This window comes from Hyaena hyaena, unplaced genomic scaffold (assembly GCF_003009895.1).
Source record: "Hyaena hyaena isolate Hyena2069 unplaced genomic scaffold, ASM300989v1 scaffold_2066, whole genome shotgun sequence".
NCBI classification, from domain to species: Eukaryota; Metazoa; Chordata; class Mammalia; order Carnivora; family Hyaenidae; genus Hyaena; species Hyaena hyaena.
The window spans coordinates 39834-56159 of record NW_024082650.1 but is presented as its reverse complement, the minus strand read 5'-3'; the positions used below and the strand labels follow the sequence as shown (position 1 = coordinate 56159).

Below are 16326 nucleotides of genomic sequence, written 5' to 3'. Positions count from 1 at the left end.
GGACGCTTAACCGACTAAGCCACCCAGGCGCCCCTGTCTCTCTCTGTCTCTTAAAAATAAATACATATTACATTTTTTTAAGCACTACCTTCCTCCAGCCTGTACTATTTCAGACCTGGTGGCCCACAGAAAATGAGATGTGCTGTTTTTTCCTGACCCCACATGGTGGCAGAGAAAACTGCAGAAGCAGCACAGAAGTGTGCTACCGGTAGCTTCCTTATTGAGTGATTTTTGTGGGTTTTTCAGAAATCACCTGATCTGTTGTTCACTTCCTGTCAGAGATATTTCACTTGAGATGGAAAATACTTCTTTTCTGCCTCATCTTTTGGAGTTCTATCTATGGATTCTCATTTATTAGGGTTTCATTGCCTCGGGTCTGCTTAGATACTATTCTAAAAATATTTGTGGCCAAAACACATAATATAAAATTTCCCATCTTAACTGTTTTGAAATGTGTAGCTTAGTAGTGTAAGTACACTCACACTGTTGGGCCACCAGTCTGGAGAACATTTTTCATGTTACAAAACAGAAACTTTAAACCCCTTAGACAACAACTTTGCACTTCCTCCTCCGCCGCCGCCGCCACCCCCGCCCCGCAGTCCCTGGCAACTTTCATTCTACTTTTGTCTCTATGAATTTGACTACTCTACATACCTTATGTAAGTGGAATTATACAGTGTTTGGTTTTTTGTGATGCTAATTTCACTTAGCATTATGCCTTCAAGTATATAGACACAAACAGAATTACTATATCATATAATAATTCAATGTTTAATTTTTTGAGGGACCACCATATTGTTTTGCTTAGTAACTGCACCATTTTACATCCCCACCAATACTTACCATTGTGTATATGTTGTTGTAATGAGTCTTTAATGTGTCCTAATCATCAGATGAGTGAACAAAAATAAGCATAGGTAGGAAATACAGATACACACACACAAAAATAAGCATAGGTAGGAAATACAGACACACACACACATTATGGGAGCTCCACCCCCATTATCTCATCTAAACTTAATTACCTCTCAGAGGCCTCATCTCCTAATACCATCACATTGAGAGGGTAGGGTTTCACCTTATGAATTTTGTGAGTACACATTTAGCCTATAACATAGGTGTAAATATATATGTATATAATGTGTGTACATATATATATATACACACACATATGTGGGTGTGTATGTGTATATGTTTTTATTTTTATATGTACCTTTGCAAGAGTATGTATGTATGTATGTGTTGGGGGCGATTGCATTATATTTTTATGGTCTGATATGCACAAATTTCATTTATCATGGTTTAGTTAAATAATACCATGCTTTAGTTACCTGTCTCAAATTTTAGTTTTACAGTATAGTTATGCATATTTATAGTATATTTACTCTAACTGTATAAAGTACAAACTTCACTGCTAGTTTCTCAGTGAACACAGAAGCTATATATATATATAGAGAGAGAGAGAGAGAGAGATCACTATGTAGAAAATAGACAATGCATTGTGATCAATGACCAATCAAGTCATGTCCTTGTAAGTCTGTCAGTGACTAATTAATGTGCGTCTGTCTTCAGTTAACACTTAGACAATTAAATGTAAAATTATGTTACCTCTGCATCTCACAATGATTAATTCATGTGGTATCTTACAAAAATAAATCATCAAAAGAGGGGACTGGTCAAACATGACTAAAATGCAGCAAAGAAACAAACAGTGATAATGCTGAAAGTCAAAGTCAAGTAGAAAACAAAAGTAAGTAGAAAGAAAGAGCTGATCGTGAGCATATTGACACTTCTACTTTTGTCGAGACTCTAGACAGCCAGCCAGAGGAATTTTGAAGGCAACCATCAACAAAAATAAGGCAAGTGGTTGTGATGAAAGGGATGGAGATGTCCCAGAGAAGTTAGAGTCACGAAAAAAAATTTACATAAAAGGAATTCTCAGAAATATTTCATAACATTCCAGAAGCAAAAAAATTAAATGTGGAAAGCCCACTCAAACTTAGAGGTACGAAAGTTTAAGAAAGTATAGGAAAGATGCTTGCCTAATATTGTAGGTTACACAGCAAGAAGGCAAGCCTGTTCAATGTTTTTTTTAATGAAAAACATTTTTTATTTTGTTTTTTTAATTAAAAAAGTGTATTGAAGTATGGTTGACATACAATATTAGTTTCAGGTGTACAATATAGTGATTTGACAATTCTATACATTATCCAACACACACCACGAGATATGTAATTATCATCTGTTATCATATTGTCATTATAATATTATTGACCATATTCCCTATGCTGTACTTTTAATCCCTGTGACTTATTTATTTTATAACCAGAAGTCTTTACCTCACCAATGGCACCCCTTATCCCCTACCCTCTAGAATAAAGTGGGGTTCCACTTCATTATCCAGATTTATGAGTCCATTTCTGCATTTTTTGTTTGTTTATATGTTGTTGGGTTTTTTGTTTTTTGTTTAGATTTCACATATAAGTAAAATCATATGTTAATTGTCTTTCTCCATCTGACTTCTTTCACACAGCATAATACTCTATGGGTCCATCCAAGTTGTCACAAATGGCAAGATTTCATTCTTTTTTATGGCTGAGGAATACTCTATTGTGTATATGCTATATCTTCTTTATCCATTCATCTATCAAAGGATGCTTAGGTTGATTCCGTATCTTGGCTGTTGTAAATAAAATGACAGTAAACATAGCAGTGCACATATCTTTTCAAATTAGTATTTTCATTTTCTTTGCATAAATACCTAACAGTAGAGGGGCACATATGTGGCTCAGTCAGTTAAGTGACTGACTTTGGCTCATGTCATGAGCTCTCAGTTTGTGGGTCTGAGTCCCTTGTGAGACTTTGTGATGGCAGCTCAGAGCCTGGAGCCTGCTTCAGATTCTGTGTGTTCCTCTTTCTCTGCCCCTCTCCTGCTCATGCTTTGCCTCTCTCTGTCTCTCAAAAATAAAAAAATAAATAAATAAACATTAAAAAACCCCAATAACAACATTGGAACTATTGGACTCTATAACATTTCTACTTTTAATATTTTGAGGTTCTTCCACAGTTTTCAACAGTAGTTACATCAATTTACATCCCTACCAGCAGTTCACAAGAGTTCCTTTTTCTCTGTCTCCTTATCAATACATGTTATTTCTTGTCTTTTTGATACTAGTCATTCTGACAGGTGTAAGCTGATATCTTATTGTGGCTTTGATTTACATTTCCTTGGTGATTAGTGACACCAGACATCTTTTCATATATCTGTTGGCCATCCTTATTTCTTCTTTGTAAAAATGTCTATTCAGATCCTCTACCCATTTTAAAAATATGATTACTTGGGTTTTTTGGTGTTAAGTTATATGAGTTCTTCAAATTTTTTGGATATTAGCCCCTTATCAGATATATCACTTGCACCTATCTTCTCCCATTCAGGAGGTTGTCTTTTCATTTCGTTGATGGTTTTCTGTGCTATGCAAAAGGTTTTTAGTTTGATGTAGTCCCAATAGTTTATGTTTGCTTTTGTTTCCCTTGACTGAGGAGGCATACTCAGAAAAATGTTGGTAAGTCTAATGTCCAAGAGATAGCTGTTTGCATTTTCTTTTAGGAGTTTCATGATTTTAGGTTTTACATTAGGTCCATAATCCATTTTGAGTTTATTTTGGGGTATAGTGTAAGAAAGTGGTCTAATTTTATTTTCAAAGTATTCTTAATAAGTTTTTAGGCTTTGTAAAAAACAAAATAAAACAAAGGACTTGAATTCTCAATGTTTCTGATGTTTTAAATACAGTGTTATAAAAATCGTTTTATTGTTTTTTTATTCCCCATATGTTTTTGAGGGAGAGTAACAGAGTTTTCAGTATTTCAAAAACATTTTTTTTAAATTGAGGACCAATCATAATGTTCCCCTTTGATTATTAGAATAACATGGCTTGGTTTTCGCTTGTACGTCATTTTTAACATCCGTTTCCACTGTGCAAAGGGAAGATTGCCTGTATATGAAACTAATTTTCATTCAAGCACTAAAATTTATCAAATTTTCCTAAGCAGTCCATAAGTAAGATCTGGAACTCAAAGGCTAAAAAGAACTCAAAAGTTAAAAGTTAAAAAGTTAAAAGTTAAAAAGAATTGGAGGGAGTATTTTAAAAAAATGAGAGGGGAGGGCAAAGCTACCCTGTGGTGTTGGCAAACATGCCCAGGTTTCAGTCCACGTGTTGTAAAATTGTCTTAGACTTGAGATTGTAGGGCGACTGTATAAAAGCATCCAAAATAAGAAGTATTGGCCTCTCCCTGCTCAGCTTTGGGGGGTTAGCTGGTGAGAGGGAAGGAGCCAATCAGAGGCTGAATTCTCAGAGTCGTCTCTGTGGTCCAGCCAATCCCAGGCTATTGAGCCAACGCCTCTAGGATAAAGGGAGCGGTTACTGCCTGCCTGCAAACCGTTACTTCCCCAGCCTTGTTACAGAAGACCCTTGTCCGTGAGCGTTGGAGATGGAGGGCAGAGGGTTTGAGCATAACGTTGGTACTGATGGGAGGGAGGTCATGGAGCAGGTCACGATGCCAGGTAAGGGGCGTCACAGAGCTCGTCCTTGGGTACAGGAGCTGAGCTTCCCGTGATTATCCTACCATCCTTTTTGGATCCCAGTTTGCAGTCTCAGCAGTTTTTCTTTAATTGTCCATAATCTGGCCCATAAATAAAAGCCGTCTTCATTAAAAAAACAAAGCCTTCAAAGAAATGGTAGACCCACCCCTCTCCACCTGATGTTTTCCTTCTTGGAAGAGGCAGCTAGCTATTCATGAAAAAGTCCCAGGATGGAGTTTGGTTTTCTATTCTGCAACCAAGGAAAGAACACTGAGTAAGTAAAATAACGGTCAGAAATGGCGCGGAGAGTGGAAGCAAACACTTCTGAGACTCTTGATCTGAAAAGTTAGCCCTTAGTACGCTGTCTCATTTTCCCATTTTCCACTTGCTGGGTTGTGAAGAATAGCTCATAGAGCAGGTAGAGAAAAAGACAAATCTCACGTGCGTTGTCTGTTTGCCTGTTGTTTGTTTTTCTCTAGAAGATAAACAATGACATCCATCTTCCTTAGGTATAGTAACAAAGAAAATGCTAGTCATGTCAAGTATGATATGTGGAGGCATCGCTTTTCTTCTGTGGGCAATGTTAAGATTCCCTAGAAAATGTAAGTAAACAATTCCTGCTAAAAATATACTAATTGTATTATCATTGATTCAGTCTGATACCAGTGACTAGCTTGTTCTTCCTTAACATTGAACAATTGAAATCGGAAAGCATTCTCCTTGCCAGAGCCTCTAATTGTTTTTCAAACCCAGTCACCTGCTTTACCTTCTAGAATGATCATTCTTTCAATAAATATCTATTGAACTTCAGGCACAGTGCTAGGTGATGATGTTACCAAGATGGGGGGGAAAAAAGGAAAACGAAAAAGAAAAGGGGATTTTGGCCTGAAAGGAATTAATCCTTGATGGAAGAAACATGCATGTAAGCAAATAGTAACTGTAAAATAATTGCTAAATACAAGTATGTATTTGAAGAGGATGAGAAGGAGTTTATGAATCAGCTTTTGGTAGTCAGGGAAGACTTTATAAAGGTAGGGGTATTTGTGCTGAAACTTAAGGTCTGGTATGTATTTAGGAGAGAGTGCCTTAGACGAGTGTCAGAGAATCATACCAGGAATAATTGTGATAGAGTTCAAAAAAGTGGAGTGACCACTAGCAATTGTTATCACATTTTCCCTACTGTATTAACTCTCTCCCGTAGATGATTAGTTTATACTTTCTCCATTCTCTCCAGACCTTTCATGCCTCTTTCTTCATCTTCACTCTCAAGCCTGTATTTTGCTTTCAGTTTTACCTCATAAATTAAAACAGTTGCTAGAAAGCTTTCAAAGACTACCATGACCACATCTACTTTCTTACCTCTACCCCCACCGGAATACTCTGTCTAGATTGCTGGTACTGAAGATGGAATATTCATGCTCTGCACTAGATTCTATAGCCTCTCATTGATCAGTTACATTACTCTAGTAATATTCCACTCTCTCTCCTACATTACAAATTTTTTCATACTCAATCGAAACATCTCCATCAGCAATATATTATGGGGATTTCTCTCCTACCTTAAAATTTACTAGCACTTACTTGTTCTTTAGCTACCAATGTATTCATTTTTCTTCCATTACAGCAACCACCTTGAATTTTAGCTATTTTTTTCTAAATTCCATCTTCCCATTTTCTGTTAAATCATCTCTGGTCAGGCTCCACTTCCTTTTCCTTCTACTAAAGTTGTCTTTCAAGTTCACTGGCAACTTCCATGTTGCAACACAGTATGCTTTCTAACTAATTTGTTAGCATCTTCCAGCTTTCCTTTGCTTATTCTTTCTTTTCTCCCTGACCTCTTAACTTTGAGTGCCCTGGGGCTCAGTCCCCAAAAAGGTCCCCTCTTTATCTGCCCTTTCACTCTTGGCAACCTAGCAATACTCACAACTTTGAATGTCACGTCATTCTTAGGACCTCCAAATACTCATATCCAATCTGGGTTTCTTTGCCGAATTCCAAATTTTTAAATCCGCCAACTTGACTAATACATTGTCCAAGTTGAAGTCTTAGTCTGGTTGTCTCCCATAACCTCTTCTATCTGGGTCTTCCTTACCTCATGAAATATCAACTTTGTCTTTCTAGTTTTCAAACCAAAACCCTTAGAGTCATGTTGGACTCTTTTTTCCTCTCCACTACCCCCAAAATAATCAGCAAAGTCTTCCTGATCTTTCAAAATATAACTAGAATCTGAGTCCCTTTTCACCACTTGTACAGGTACCACCTTGTACCTAGCCAACCTCCTCTTTTCGAAGTGTTCTTCACTTTTCCACCCTTTACCTCTTAGAGCAGTTATCCACTGAAAATATGATATGGGCCACAAATGTCATTTGTATTTTAGAAGCCCCACTAAAAAAGTAAGAAACAAATGAGAATAGTTTTAATTGTATTTTGTATTTAACCCAGTGTGAAAAATGAAGTGATACGGGGTCATTTATGTCAAGGTGTTTTAAAATGTATCCAGGAGGCCATTAAGGAAGCAGGGTTTATGCATGCCCTCCTGAACTTTTGAACTGGTCCAAACTGCCCCGAATATTCCAAGGACTCCTCAAGAACACATGCAATGTGCTACAGTAATGGCCTTTTGCTCAGTGAAAGCCTTAGCAACGCCTGTGCTTAGCCAAGATTAATTTTCAGCTACTAGCCCCAATCACAATCCTTTGTAAACAATATATAAAAAAGTCCGCTTTTGTCTCAAAAAACCCTGGCTTTGGTTCCCTAGTGGGATGCTCCTTGGATTGCTACTCAAATCTGTGTGCCCTGAGTTGCAATTCTTTGATTCCAAAAAAAATACTTTTGCTTAATTATTGCCTCCTGAGAAATTGAGGTTAACGCCTGTATTTAACAGGTAACACCTGTATGGTCAATATATCATCATTTCACCACATATCAGTATATTAATGATTCATGATATTACAAAATATTTTTGTACTACGGTTTTGATATTCAGTGTGCATTTTATACTTATAGGACTTTGGAGTTGGACTAGCCAGATTTCAAATGATTGATGGCCATGTGTAGCTAGGGACTTCCATACTAGACAGTGCACTTCTAGAATATATATTTTAAACACACTTTAAAAAACAAATCAGATCTGTTTAAAATGCTGCAATGGTTTTTCATTCACTTTGAGTAATCTTGCCACAATCTTGCAGATGGCCTACAGACTCTGTTGGATCTAGTCACCCGATTACCTTTGTGATCTCATCTCCTACTACTTACTTGCCCCTTCACTCAGTCTTCTTCAGTCACACAAGCATCCTCACTCTTTTTTTTTTTTAATGTTTATTTATTTTGAGAGAGGGAGAGTGAGAGAGAGCTAGTGCGTGAGGGCAAATAGAGAGAGAGACACACACAGAATCTTAAGCAGGCTCCAGGCTCTGAGCTGTCAACACAGAGCCTGACGCAGGACCCAAACTCACAAACTGTGAGATCATGACCTGAGCTAAAGTCAGACACTTAACTGACTGAGCCTCCCGGGCACCCTCAAGCATCCTCACTCTTTTGTTAACAAGCCAGGCACTTCACCTTGGTCCTTTGTACTGTTGTTGTTGTTGTTGTTTTTCTTTGCTTGGGAAGATCTTCCCCTGTATGAACATATTCCTCACTAGCTCAGCTGGTCCAAGCTTTTAGTAAATATTACCCTCTGGGTGAACCCCTGACTACTGCATTAAAATTGCAAGCCTTTCCCCTAATAATCCTAACTACCTTCACTCTGATATATTTTATGACAAACTATACCATTTAGTAGACATTCAAGTCCCATAAAAGCAAAGATTTTGGGTTTTGTTTGGTTTTTGTTTTGTATGTACACTGTTGTATTCCCAGACTGACAAAAATGTCTGCCACATGAGAGAAACTCAACTGGTAGTTGTCAAATGAATGAATGAATGAACGAATGAATGAATGACAAAACTTGGTGTTCGGTAACCCAGGTTCCGGACCAAATACCTGCATTCTGTACAAGCTTTTTATTTCAACACAAAACTTTAAAATCATTTTGAATTTGATACCTTCAGATAGTTTTGGCGACCTGAGTTTTCCACTCGGCTTTTATACCAGGACTCATGAACAGTCCTACATTGCTGGTATCTTTCCCATTTGAAGATTCTCCCATTCATATGAGCCCATCATATATTTCAGCTGTAAAGAGATGTCCTTTTGGTGAGCCTTGTTTTTCTCAGGGCTATATCTTAATGAGGAACTTCATCTATCTAGAGGCAGTAAGTTGGGGAGTAAAAAGTGGATAGTGGAAAGCTAGTAAAATTCCAAACTTTTTTTTTCCTTGCGTTGTTTTATGTTTAAGAACAAAGGAGCAACCTCAACATCTGGGGAAATGTTGTTCTTGAAAGACAGTCTAGTTTCAATTAAGCCAGCAATAGTAAGCCAGCCCTCTGATGTTATGGATATTGACAATTGGTCTATTCACAATGGAAAGAAGTGGATGAATAGGAAAGGAATGGATGAATAAAGAAAATGCCAGTAGTATAAGAAATGGGAGGAAACTGGCTAGAGATTAATTCAGTTTCTGGATATTTATTTGTCTCTGATTGCTATCTTAAAGTATACATCCACCTGCATTCTTCAATGCTGATTTCATTCATGTGATGTTCTTGATCTTTTCTTTTTTCTGAGTTGAGTTTTGAGTTAAATCATTTGAATTGAATATGGAAGTAAAATACATTTTCTTGATCTGAAATAAATATTTTACCTGGAAGGAAAGACTTTTTCTTTTTCTTACACTTTCTTCTTTTTCTTTTTTTCCCCCTACCACTGTGCTTTTAGTTAAAAAGCCAAAGTTATGGAATTACCATACATGCTCTGAGGGTGAAGCTGTATGCCCACAAGACTGGAACCACATCAGAAATAATTGCTTCTTTCAATCTGAACATGAAAAAACTTGGATGGATAGCCAAGAAGCCTGCATAGTCTATCATGGATCTCTGGCCATATTCAACTCCAGGAATCAAGTGGTTAGATTTCTCCTTTGCAAAACAAATCTCATTTAATTTATTGGGTAGCCATTATATGACAGGTATACCTCAAAGTTGTGATGTATCAGCCAACAAAACAAAGATTTTTGCCTTTATGGAGCTTACACCCCCCAAAAAGAGACAGAGAATACAATCATAATAAATATGTTAAATTACATACTATTTTATATATATATAAATGTGTATATATATATACGTATATATATGTATATATATACGTATATATACGTATATATGTGTATATATATATATATACAGGATTTATGCATATGATATATGTGAATATGATATGTGACTATGATATGATCTAGATATACATAGATATACATAAGCAATATATGAAGGTCCTAGGTGAGTAGGCTGCAAATAAGATAGTCTTATCTCATTGAGATGATGGCACTGAGGAAAACTGTAAAGTAGTTAGAAAGTTTGTCAGAGGAATATCAGGGGGAATGAGCTTCCCCGGAAGAAGAAACATCTAGAGCATTAAAGTAGGTATATGCCTGGAATATTCAAGGAACAGAGAAAAAAAACCAGCCAGTGTGCCTAGAATGAGGGACTGAGTGAGGAATGTGGATGATTAGGGTCTTTGAGGCTATTGTTAATACTTTGGTTTTCCTCCAAGTAAAATAGGAAGATATTGCAGAGCTATGAACAAAAGTGAAACATGATTTGACTTAAGTTTTATAAGGATCATTTGCTCTGCCAAGCTGATGGGTGGCAAATATCAAAGCAGAGTGCCATGTTAGAGGGCTCTTACGATAACCCTAGCAAGAGAAAAATGGACCCGAAAAAGGACCATAGCTTTGGGGGTAGTGTGAATGAGAAAACTAGGAGCGACCCATGACAACACCCTGTATTTCATAAAAGGAAACTTTGATGCCCCTTTTGGGAACTTCTTCATATTGGATTGGACTGAAAAAGCTCAATGCAAGAACACCCTGGAGGTGGATAAATGGAGATACATTTAGCTATTGGTAAGCCTTAATAACATTTATCATGAAATGTGTTAAGTATATAGTAAGGATTCTAAGTCTGTAATCAGCTACTCCTATAGTTTCCTCCACATTATGTCCCCAAAAGACTGTCAGTATATGGACATATGGATATATTCAGACAAATATATAGTCTTTAGTCAGGGTTTGGCATCAAATATCAACTACTTCTATAAGGTAAGTTGGGCTGTATATACAACATCTATACTACAAGTGTTCTTTTTCTCCTAGACTAGATAAAAATCTAACTAGTTTGATCCTTGTCTGTTTCCTCTTGAGTTTTCCCTTTGTTTGTTTGTTGTTGCTTTGGTATGTCATTGATAGGGGAGTCTGAGAAAGCATACTCAAGCTTAGACTTACCACCCACTGGTGTCCTGAAATGGAAGGGAATGAATGAGAAAGAGAAAATGTATGCTCTATTTTCAAAAAATTGACCTTTGTCTAAAATTCTTGAACTTCTCCATGTTCCTTACCTCGAAGAGAACTGATTGTACCTCTTGACTCTATTTTTGCTTTTGAAACATTTAAGACATTTTCCAACTTTAGAGAGGAGAAAGGAAAAGAATATTGAGTTCCCCATGGAGGGAACCTCTAGCTACGGTCTATTTAGTACATACTTAAGTAGGTATTGTATTACTTTTATGACATATTGTGCTAGATATTATATGAGGCATATGACATGATAAAGAAAACAGCAGGCCTTTCAAAAAATAGAGACTTCTGTTATTATTGTATTTTTATCCAACTTGACGTGAAAATACCCACACAATGATTTGATAATAATATAGCCAACTTTAAAAAGTGTAAGAAAAAGTAGGACATAAATGAAACTTTCTGATTATCAGATCTAATACTTATTTTCTTGAGAGAAAATATTGGCAGTTTAATACAATATTATATATTTTACATAGTCCCATAAAAAAAAAAAAAAAGATGAGAGGCGCCTGAATGGCTCAGGCAGTTGAGCGTCCAACTTCAGCTCAGGTTATGATCTCGCAGTTCGTGGATTTGAGCCCGGCGTCAGGCTCTGTGCTGTATGCTTGCTCGGAGCCTGGAGTCTGTTTCAGATACTGTGTCTCCTTCTCTCTCTGCCCCTCCCCAACTCACACTCTGTCTTAATCCATCTCTCAAAAATAAATAAATGTAAAAACAATTTTTTTTAAAAGATGAGGAAGGAGTAAAAATAGAAGCTGGTGTATTAGCGGCACCTGGGTGGCTCAGTCGGTTAAGCATTGGACTTCAGCTCAGGTCATGATTTCACAGTCTGCAAGTTTGAGCCCCGAGTCGGGCTCTGTCCTGACAGCTCAGAGCCTGGAGCCTGCGTCCGATGTTGTGTTTCCCCTCCCTCTGTCCCCTGTACCCACCATGCTCTGTCTCTCTCTGTCTCTGAAAAATGAATAGTGTATTGGTTTGCTAAGTCTCCTGTAACAAATACCACAGACTGGACGTGTAAACAACAGTTCTGGAGGCAAGATGTGCCAGATCAAGACGTCAGGAGGGTCGATTTCTTCCGAGGCCTCTCCCTTTGGCTTGTAGATGGCCATCTTCTCCTGTGTCTTCACACAGCCTTCCCTCTGTGTACATGCCTGGCTGGGTCCAAGCTTCTTCCTAGGAGGACACCAGTAATATTGGATTAGGGGTCACTCTTAATTTTTTTAACGTTTTATATATTTTTGAGAGAGAGAGAGAGAGACAGTGTGAGCAGGGGAGGGTCAGAGAGAGGAGTCACAGAATCTGAAGAAAGGCTCCAAGCTCTGAGCTAGCAGTCAACCCAGAGCCTGACGCTGAGCCAGAACCCATGAACTGTGAGATAATGACCTGAGCCGAAGTCGGACGCTCAACCGACTGAGCCATCCAGGCACCTCAGGGCTCACTTTTAAGACCTCATTGTAACTTCATCACCTCTTCAAGCATATTCTCTCTTAATACAGTTATATTGTGAGCTACTATGGGTTGGGTTAGGTCATAAACATATGAACTGGGAGAGGTGCGTGATTAAGCCCATAACAATTGACACTAGGGTATGTGAAGGCACAGAAATACACCTGTATTTTGGAGGTAAGCTGCATACATTTTTGAAGGTAACCTAGAAATTAGGAAGGTTACACCAGCGTTACAAAGTTCCCCCAAAATGAAGTGCTAAAAGCATTTTAATTGCCATGTAACCAGCTAGTTATCAGAGAAACATTCTATTTTTCTTTTTCTCAGTCTGAGTTTTCAATTTCATATGTTCCATATGACCTACTATCCAAACTTAGAAAATCCTTTCTAGATATTTCACTTATGATTATGATTACATCTATCATAGTCCATCAAGTTAATGTCTATTTCACTATTACTATGGTAAAGGTTTCAACAAATGGATTAGTGAACACTATTTCAGCCTTAAGACATATCAATGTTTTAAATGTGTGCAGGAGGGGGTTCAGTAAAATATCAGTCACACTCTCCCTGTATGTGATCTTTAAATGGCTGACTATATTTACTTATTCTTATTTCAATGTATTAAAGTAGACTCTAATCCTTCACAAAGTTATTTTCCATGTTTACTACATTATAAAATGGCATAAAGCTCCAGGATTCTTGGCTGTGTTACTGCAGTGAAGTTGCCTGCTGTTCATTTCTTCCCACACTCCCCTCCTGTGGTGACATTTGAAGGCTGAAATGGAGAGAAGAAGCTCGTTTCATCCCTCTACTCCTTTTACATTGCACATTTTGGCTTGGTTTTGTTTTCTATTTTTTTTTAATGTTTATTCATTTTTGAGAGACCGAGAGAGGCAGAGCGCAAGCAAGGGAGGGGCAGAGAGAGGAGACACAGAATCTGAAGCAGGCTCCAGGCTCTGAGCTGTCAGCACAGAGCCCCACACAGGGCTCAAACCCATGAACTGTGAGATCGTGACCTGAGCGGAAGTCTGGCGCTGGGCCTTCTGAGCTACCCAGGCGCCCCTGCATCACACATTTTGAAACATAATCAGCAAAGCTACATATTTTAGGCTGTGCCTAATTATTTTTCATGGGCTTCAGTAAATTAATCTCCTTATTTTGTTCCAGGTTCAAGATTGGAGGAAGTGGAATGTGTGCCTTCATGTTTCAAAAGAGCATAAGCGGTGCCAGTTGCAATAATACAATGAAATATATATGTAGCAGAGGACCCCTTTGTTTTAGATAAAGGGTCCCTCTGTAATAGAGCAAATAAAGTAATTAAAGAAAAACTTCTTTTATGCCTTGTAAATTCATATGGATACATTGTTCTTTTCATCAGACATATGTTTTAAGTTGCTTGATGAAATTTTCAATGACTTTTAGCTTCATTTAAGTAATAATTTAAGACCTCAAGAAACTAAACTGAATTTTTCATGACGTTGCTAAGCCACACTATGGGTATAATGGTGGTCTTGGTCACAGCTGATTCAATAGCATGTGTCAGTGGAACAGATTGGAGGATAAAGAGAAGGGAGTAAAAGACTCCTCTACTCCTCTGACATTCAATTACATCTGCCTACAAGAGATAAGAGATGAGGCATGGAGTGAGCATTGGATGTTCCACTCAGTCCCCAGCGGTATGTAGCGGTATTCATTTAGAATTTGGAAAGAAGTTCCATGGGTGAGGTATTCAGAGATTAATTAGGGTTTCTTACTTCACATCACCATCAAAGACAAAATCCCCTGAAAATATATGCAGAGCCAGGTACAATTTTTCACGATTTCCTAGATCTTTATTCAAATTACTGACCAGAAGAATTCTATCACATGGATTCGATGTTGTTGAAACCGCTGAAGGAATCAGGCTCTGGGATGTGAGTCATGCTAAAGAAAACTCATGAATATTTAGAGAGTAGAATGTGAAGGAAGAAGTTCTGGTGATTTGAAGAAGTCATGGAGATCTCTCTGATCTTTCACAAAGCCATGGGATTTAAAGCCTAGGTTATATGTATTTTTTAAAGTTTATTTTTGAGAGACAGTGTGAGTGGGGGAGGGGCAGAAGAGAGGGAGAGAGAATCCAAGCAGATTCCTTGCTGTTAATGCAGAGCCCAACATGGGACTCGAACCCACGAAACCATAAGATCATGACCTGAGCTGAAACTAAGAGTCACCCAGGTGTCCCTGGATCCAAGATCATATATATTAAAATAGGAATCTGAGGGGCAGAGGGAGGAGGTCAACATCTAGTTTTCATTATAAATCTGTGCGCATTTTAATATCTTAGTCTCTATTTTCTTTCTTTTTACATTTACAAACACAATGAGTGGTGAGATATTCTCAAAAGAGAAATATTCGCAATTTTTTCTAAAACAAATGAGCCAATGAAAGCTTAGATTATTTGTAGGTTTTCTTAAACTACTCAATTGCCTCCATTGGACTTAGAGGAGGAAAAAAAAACAGTAATCGCAATGCAAACTGTGAATCTTACATATATGTGCATGCAAGATTATAAGTGTGCATGTAAGGGGAGAAAGGTTCTTCAAGTTCACTAAACATCTACTATGTCCTTTCTGTGTCCAGTGTACTTCATGCCACCTCATTTAATAGCCTTCCAAACACAATGAGGAAGGTATGTGTTTCAACAAGACCTATAAAGAAAGCCAATGACAAGAGTTCATGGAACTTTCCAGAAGTCAAAAAGACTAGCAAATCCTGGACCTGAGATTAGAATCAGGTCTTCCTGATTCCAAAGGTGACTCCAAAAGTCCACAAGGCATGGGCCAACCATACTGAAGGTATTCAAGCCTCCAGCATGATTAAGTAAAGCTTAAGGAATGCTTGCTAGTGTCTGTATATAAGCTTCTCAGTCTTACAGAAATGAACAGAGGGATGGCTATGCACAGAAAGCTGAGGCATGCACACATTTTGGTTGTCGTAATTGGGCAAATTTATATAACAAATCTAGAGAAAAGTACTGACTCTAACCAATAAGTGGATCAGTGATCTAACCAGTGAATGACTTCGAGATACAAAGTTTTCAAAGCATAATACAGGGGTGCCTGGGTGGCTCAGTCAGCTAAACATCCGATTTTGGTTCAGGTCATGATCTCACGGTTCGTGGGTTCGAGCCCCTCGTCGGGCTCTGTGCTGACAGCTCAGAGCCTGGAGCCTGTTTCAGATTCTGTGTCTCCCTCTCTTTCTGACCTTCCCTTGCTGACTCTCTCTCTCTCAGAAATAAATAAAACACTAAAAAATAAATAAAAGCATAATACAGCTTCATACAAAATCTTCAAGGAATATATAGTTCTATTTCAGTTCATATGTATGCTATAATTCATAAGTAGATTTTAAGGGGATAAATGTACCAGAATGTGTGTGTGTGTGTGTGTGTGTGTGTGTGTGTGTGTGTGTGTGTATGGATGGATGAATAGATAGAAATAGATGACAGATGATAGATGATAGATAGATAGATAGATAGAAATTGATAGATAATAAAGATAAGAGAGAAAGAGAAAGAAAGGAAAGAAAGAAAGAAAGAAAGAAAGAAAGAAAGAAAGAAAGAAAGAAAGAAAGAAAGAAAGAAAGAAAGAAAGAAAGAAAGAAAGAAAGAGGGGTGCCTGGGTGGCTTAGTCGGTTAAGCGTCCGACTTTCACTTAGGTCATGATCTCGCGGTCTGTGGGTTCAAGCCCCGTGTCGGGCTCTGTGCTGACTGCCAGCTCAGAGCCTGGAGCCTGTTTCAGAGTCTGTCACTCTCTCTCTCTCTGACCCTCCCCTGCTCACGCTGTCTCTCTCTCCTAGA

At 37.9% G+C, this 16326-nt stretch overlaps 1 protein-coding gene across 1 annotated transcript; it reads left to right on the top strand.

Moving 5' to 3' along the window:
- Nucleotides 1-4402: 4402 nt before the first annotated feature.
- On the top strand, nucleotides 4403-13820 carry LOC120227128 (early activation antigen CD69-like). The gene is made up of 5 exons (XM_039225290.1): nucleotides 4403-4561; nucleotides 5089-5181; nucleotides 9401-9588; nucleotides 10480-10586; nucleotides 13656-13820. The coding sequence occupies exons 1-5, from the start codon at nucleotides 4489-4491 to the stop codon at nucleotides 13771-13773; spliced, it is 579 nt and encodes a 192-aa protein (XP_039081221.1). The 5' UTR covers nucleotides 4403-4488; the 3' UTR covers nucleotides 13774-13820.
- The last annotated feature ends 2506 nt before the right edge of the window (nucleotides 13821-16326 follow it).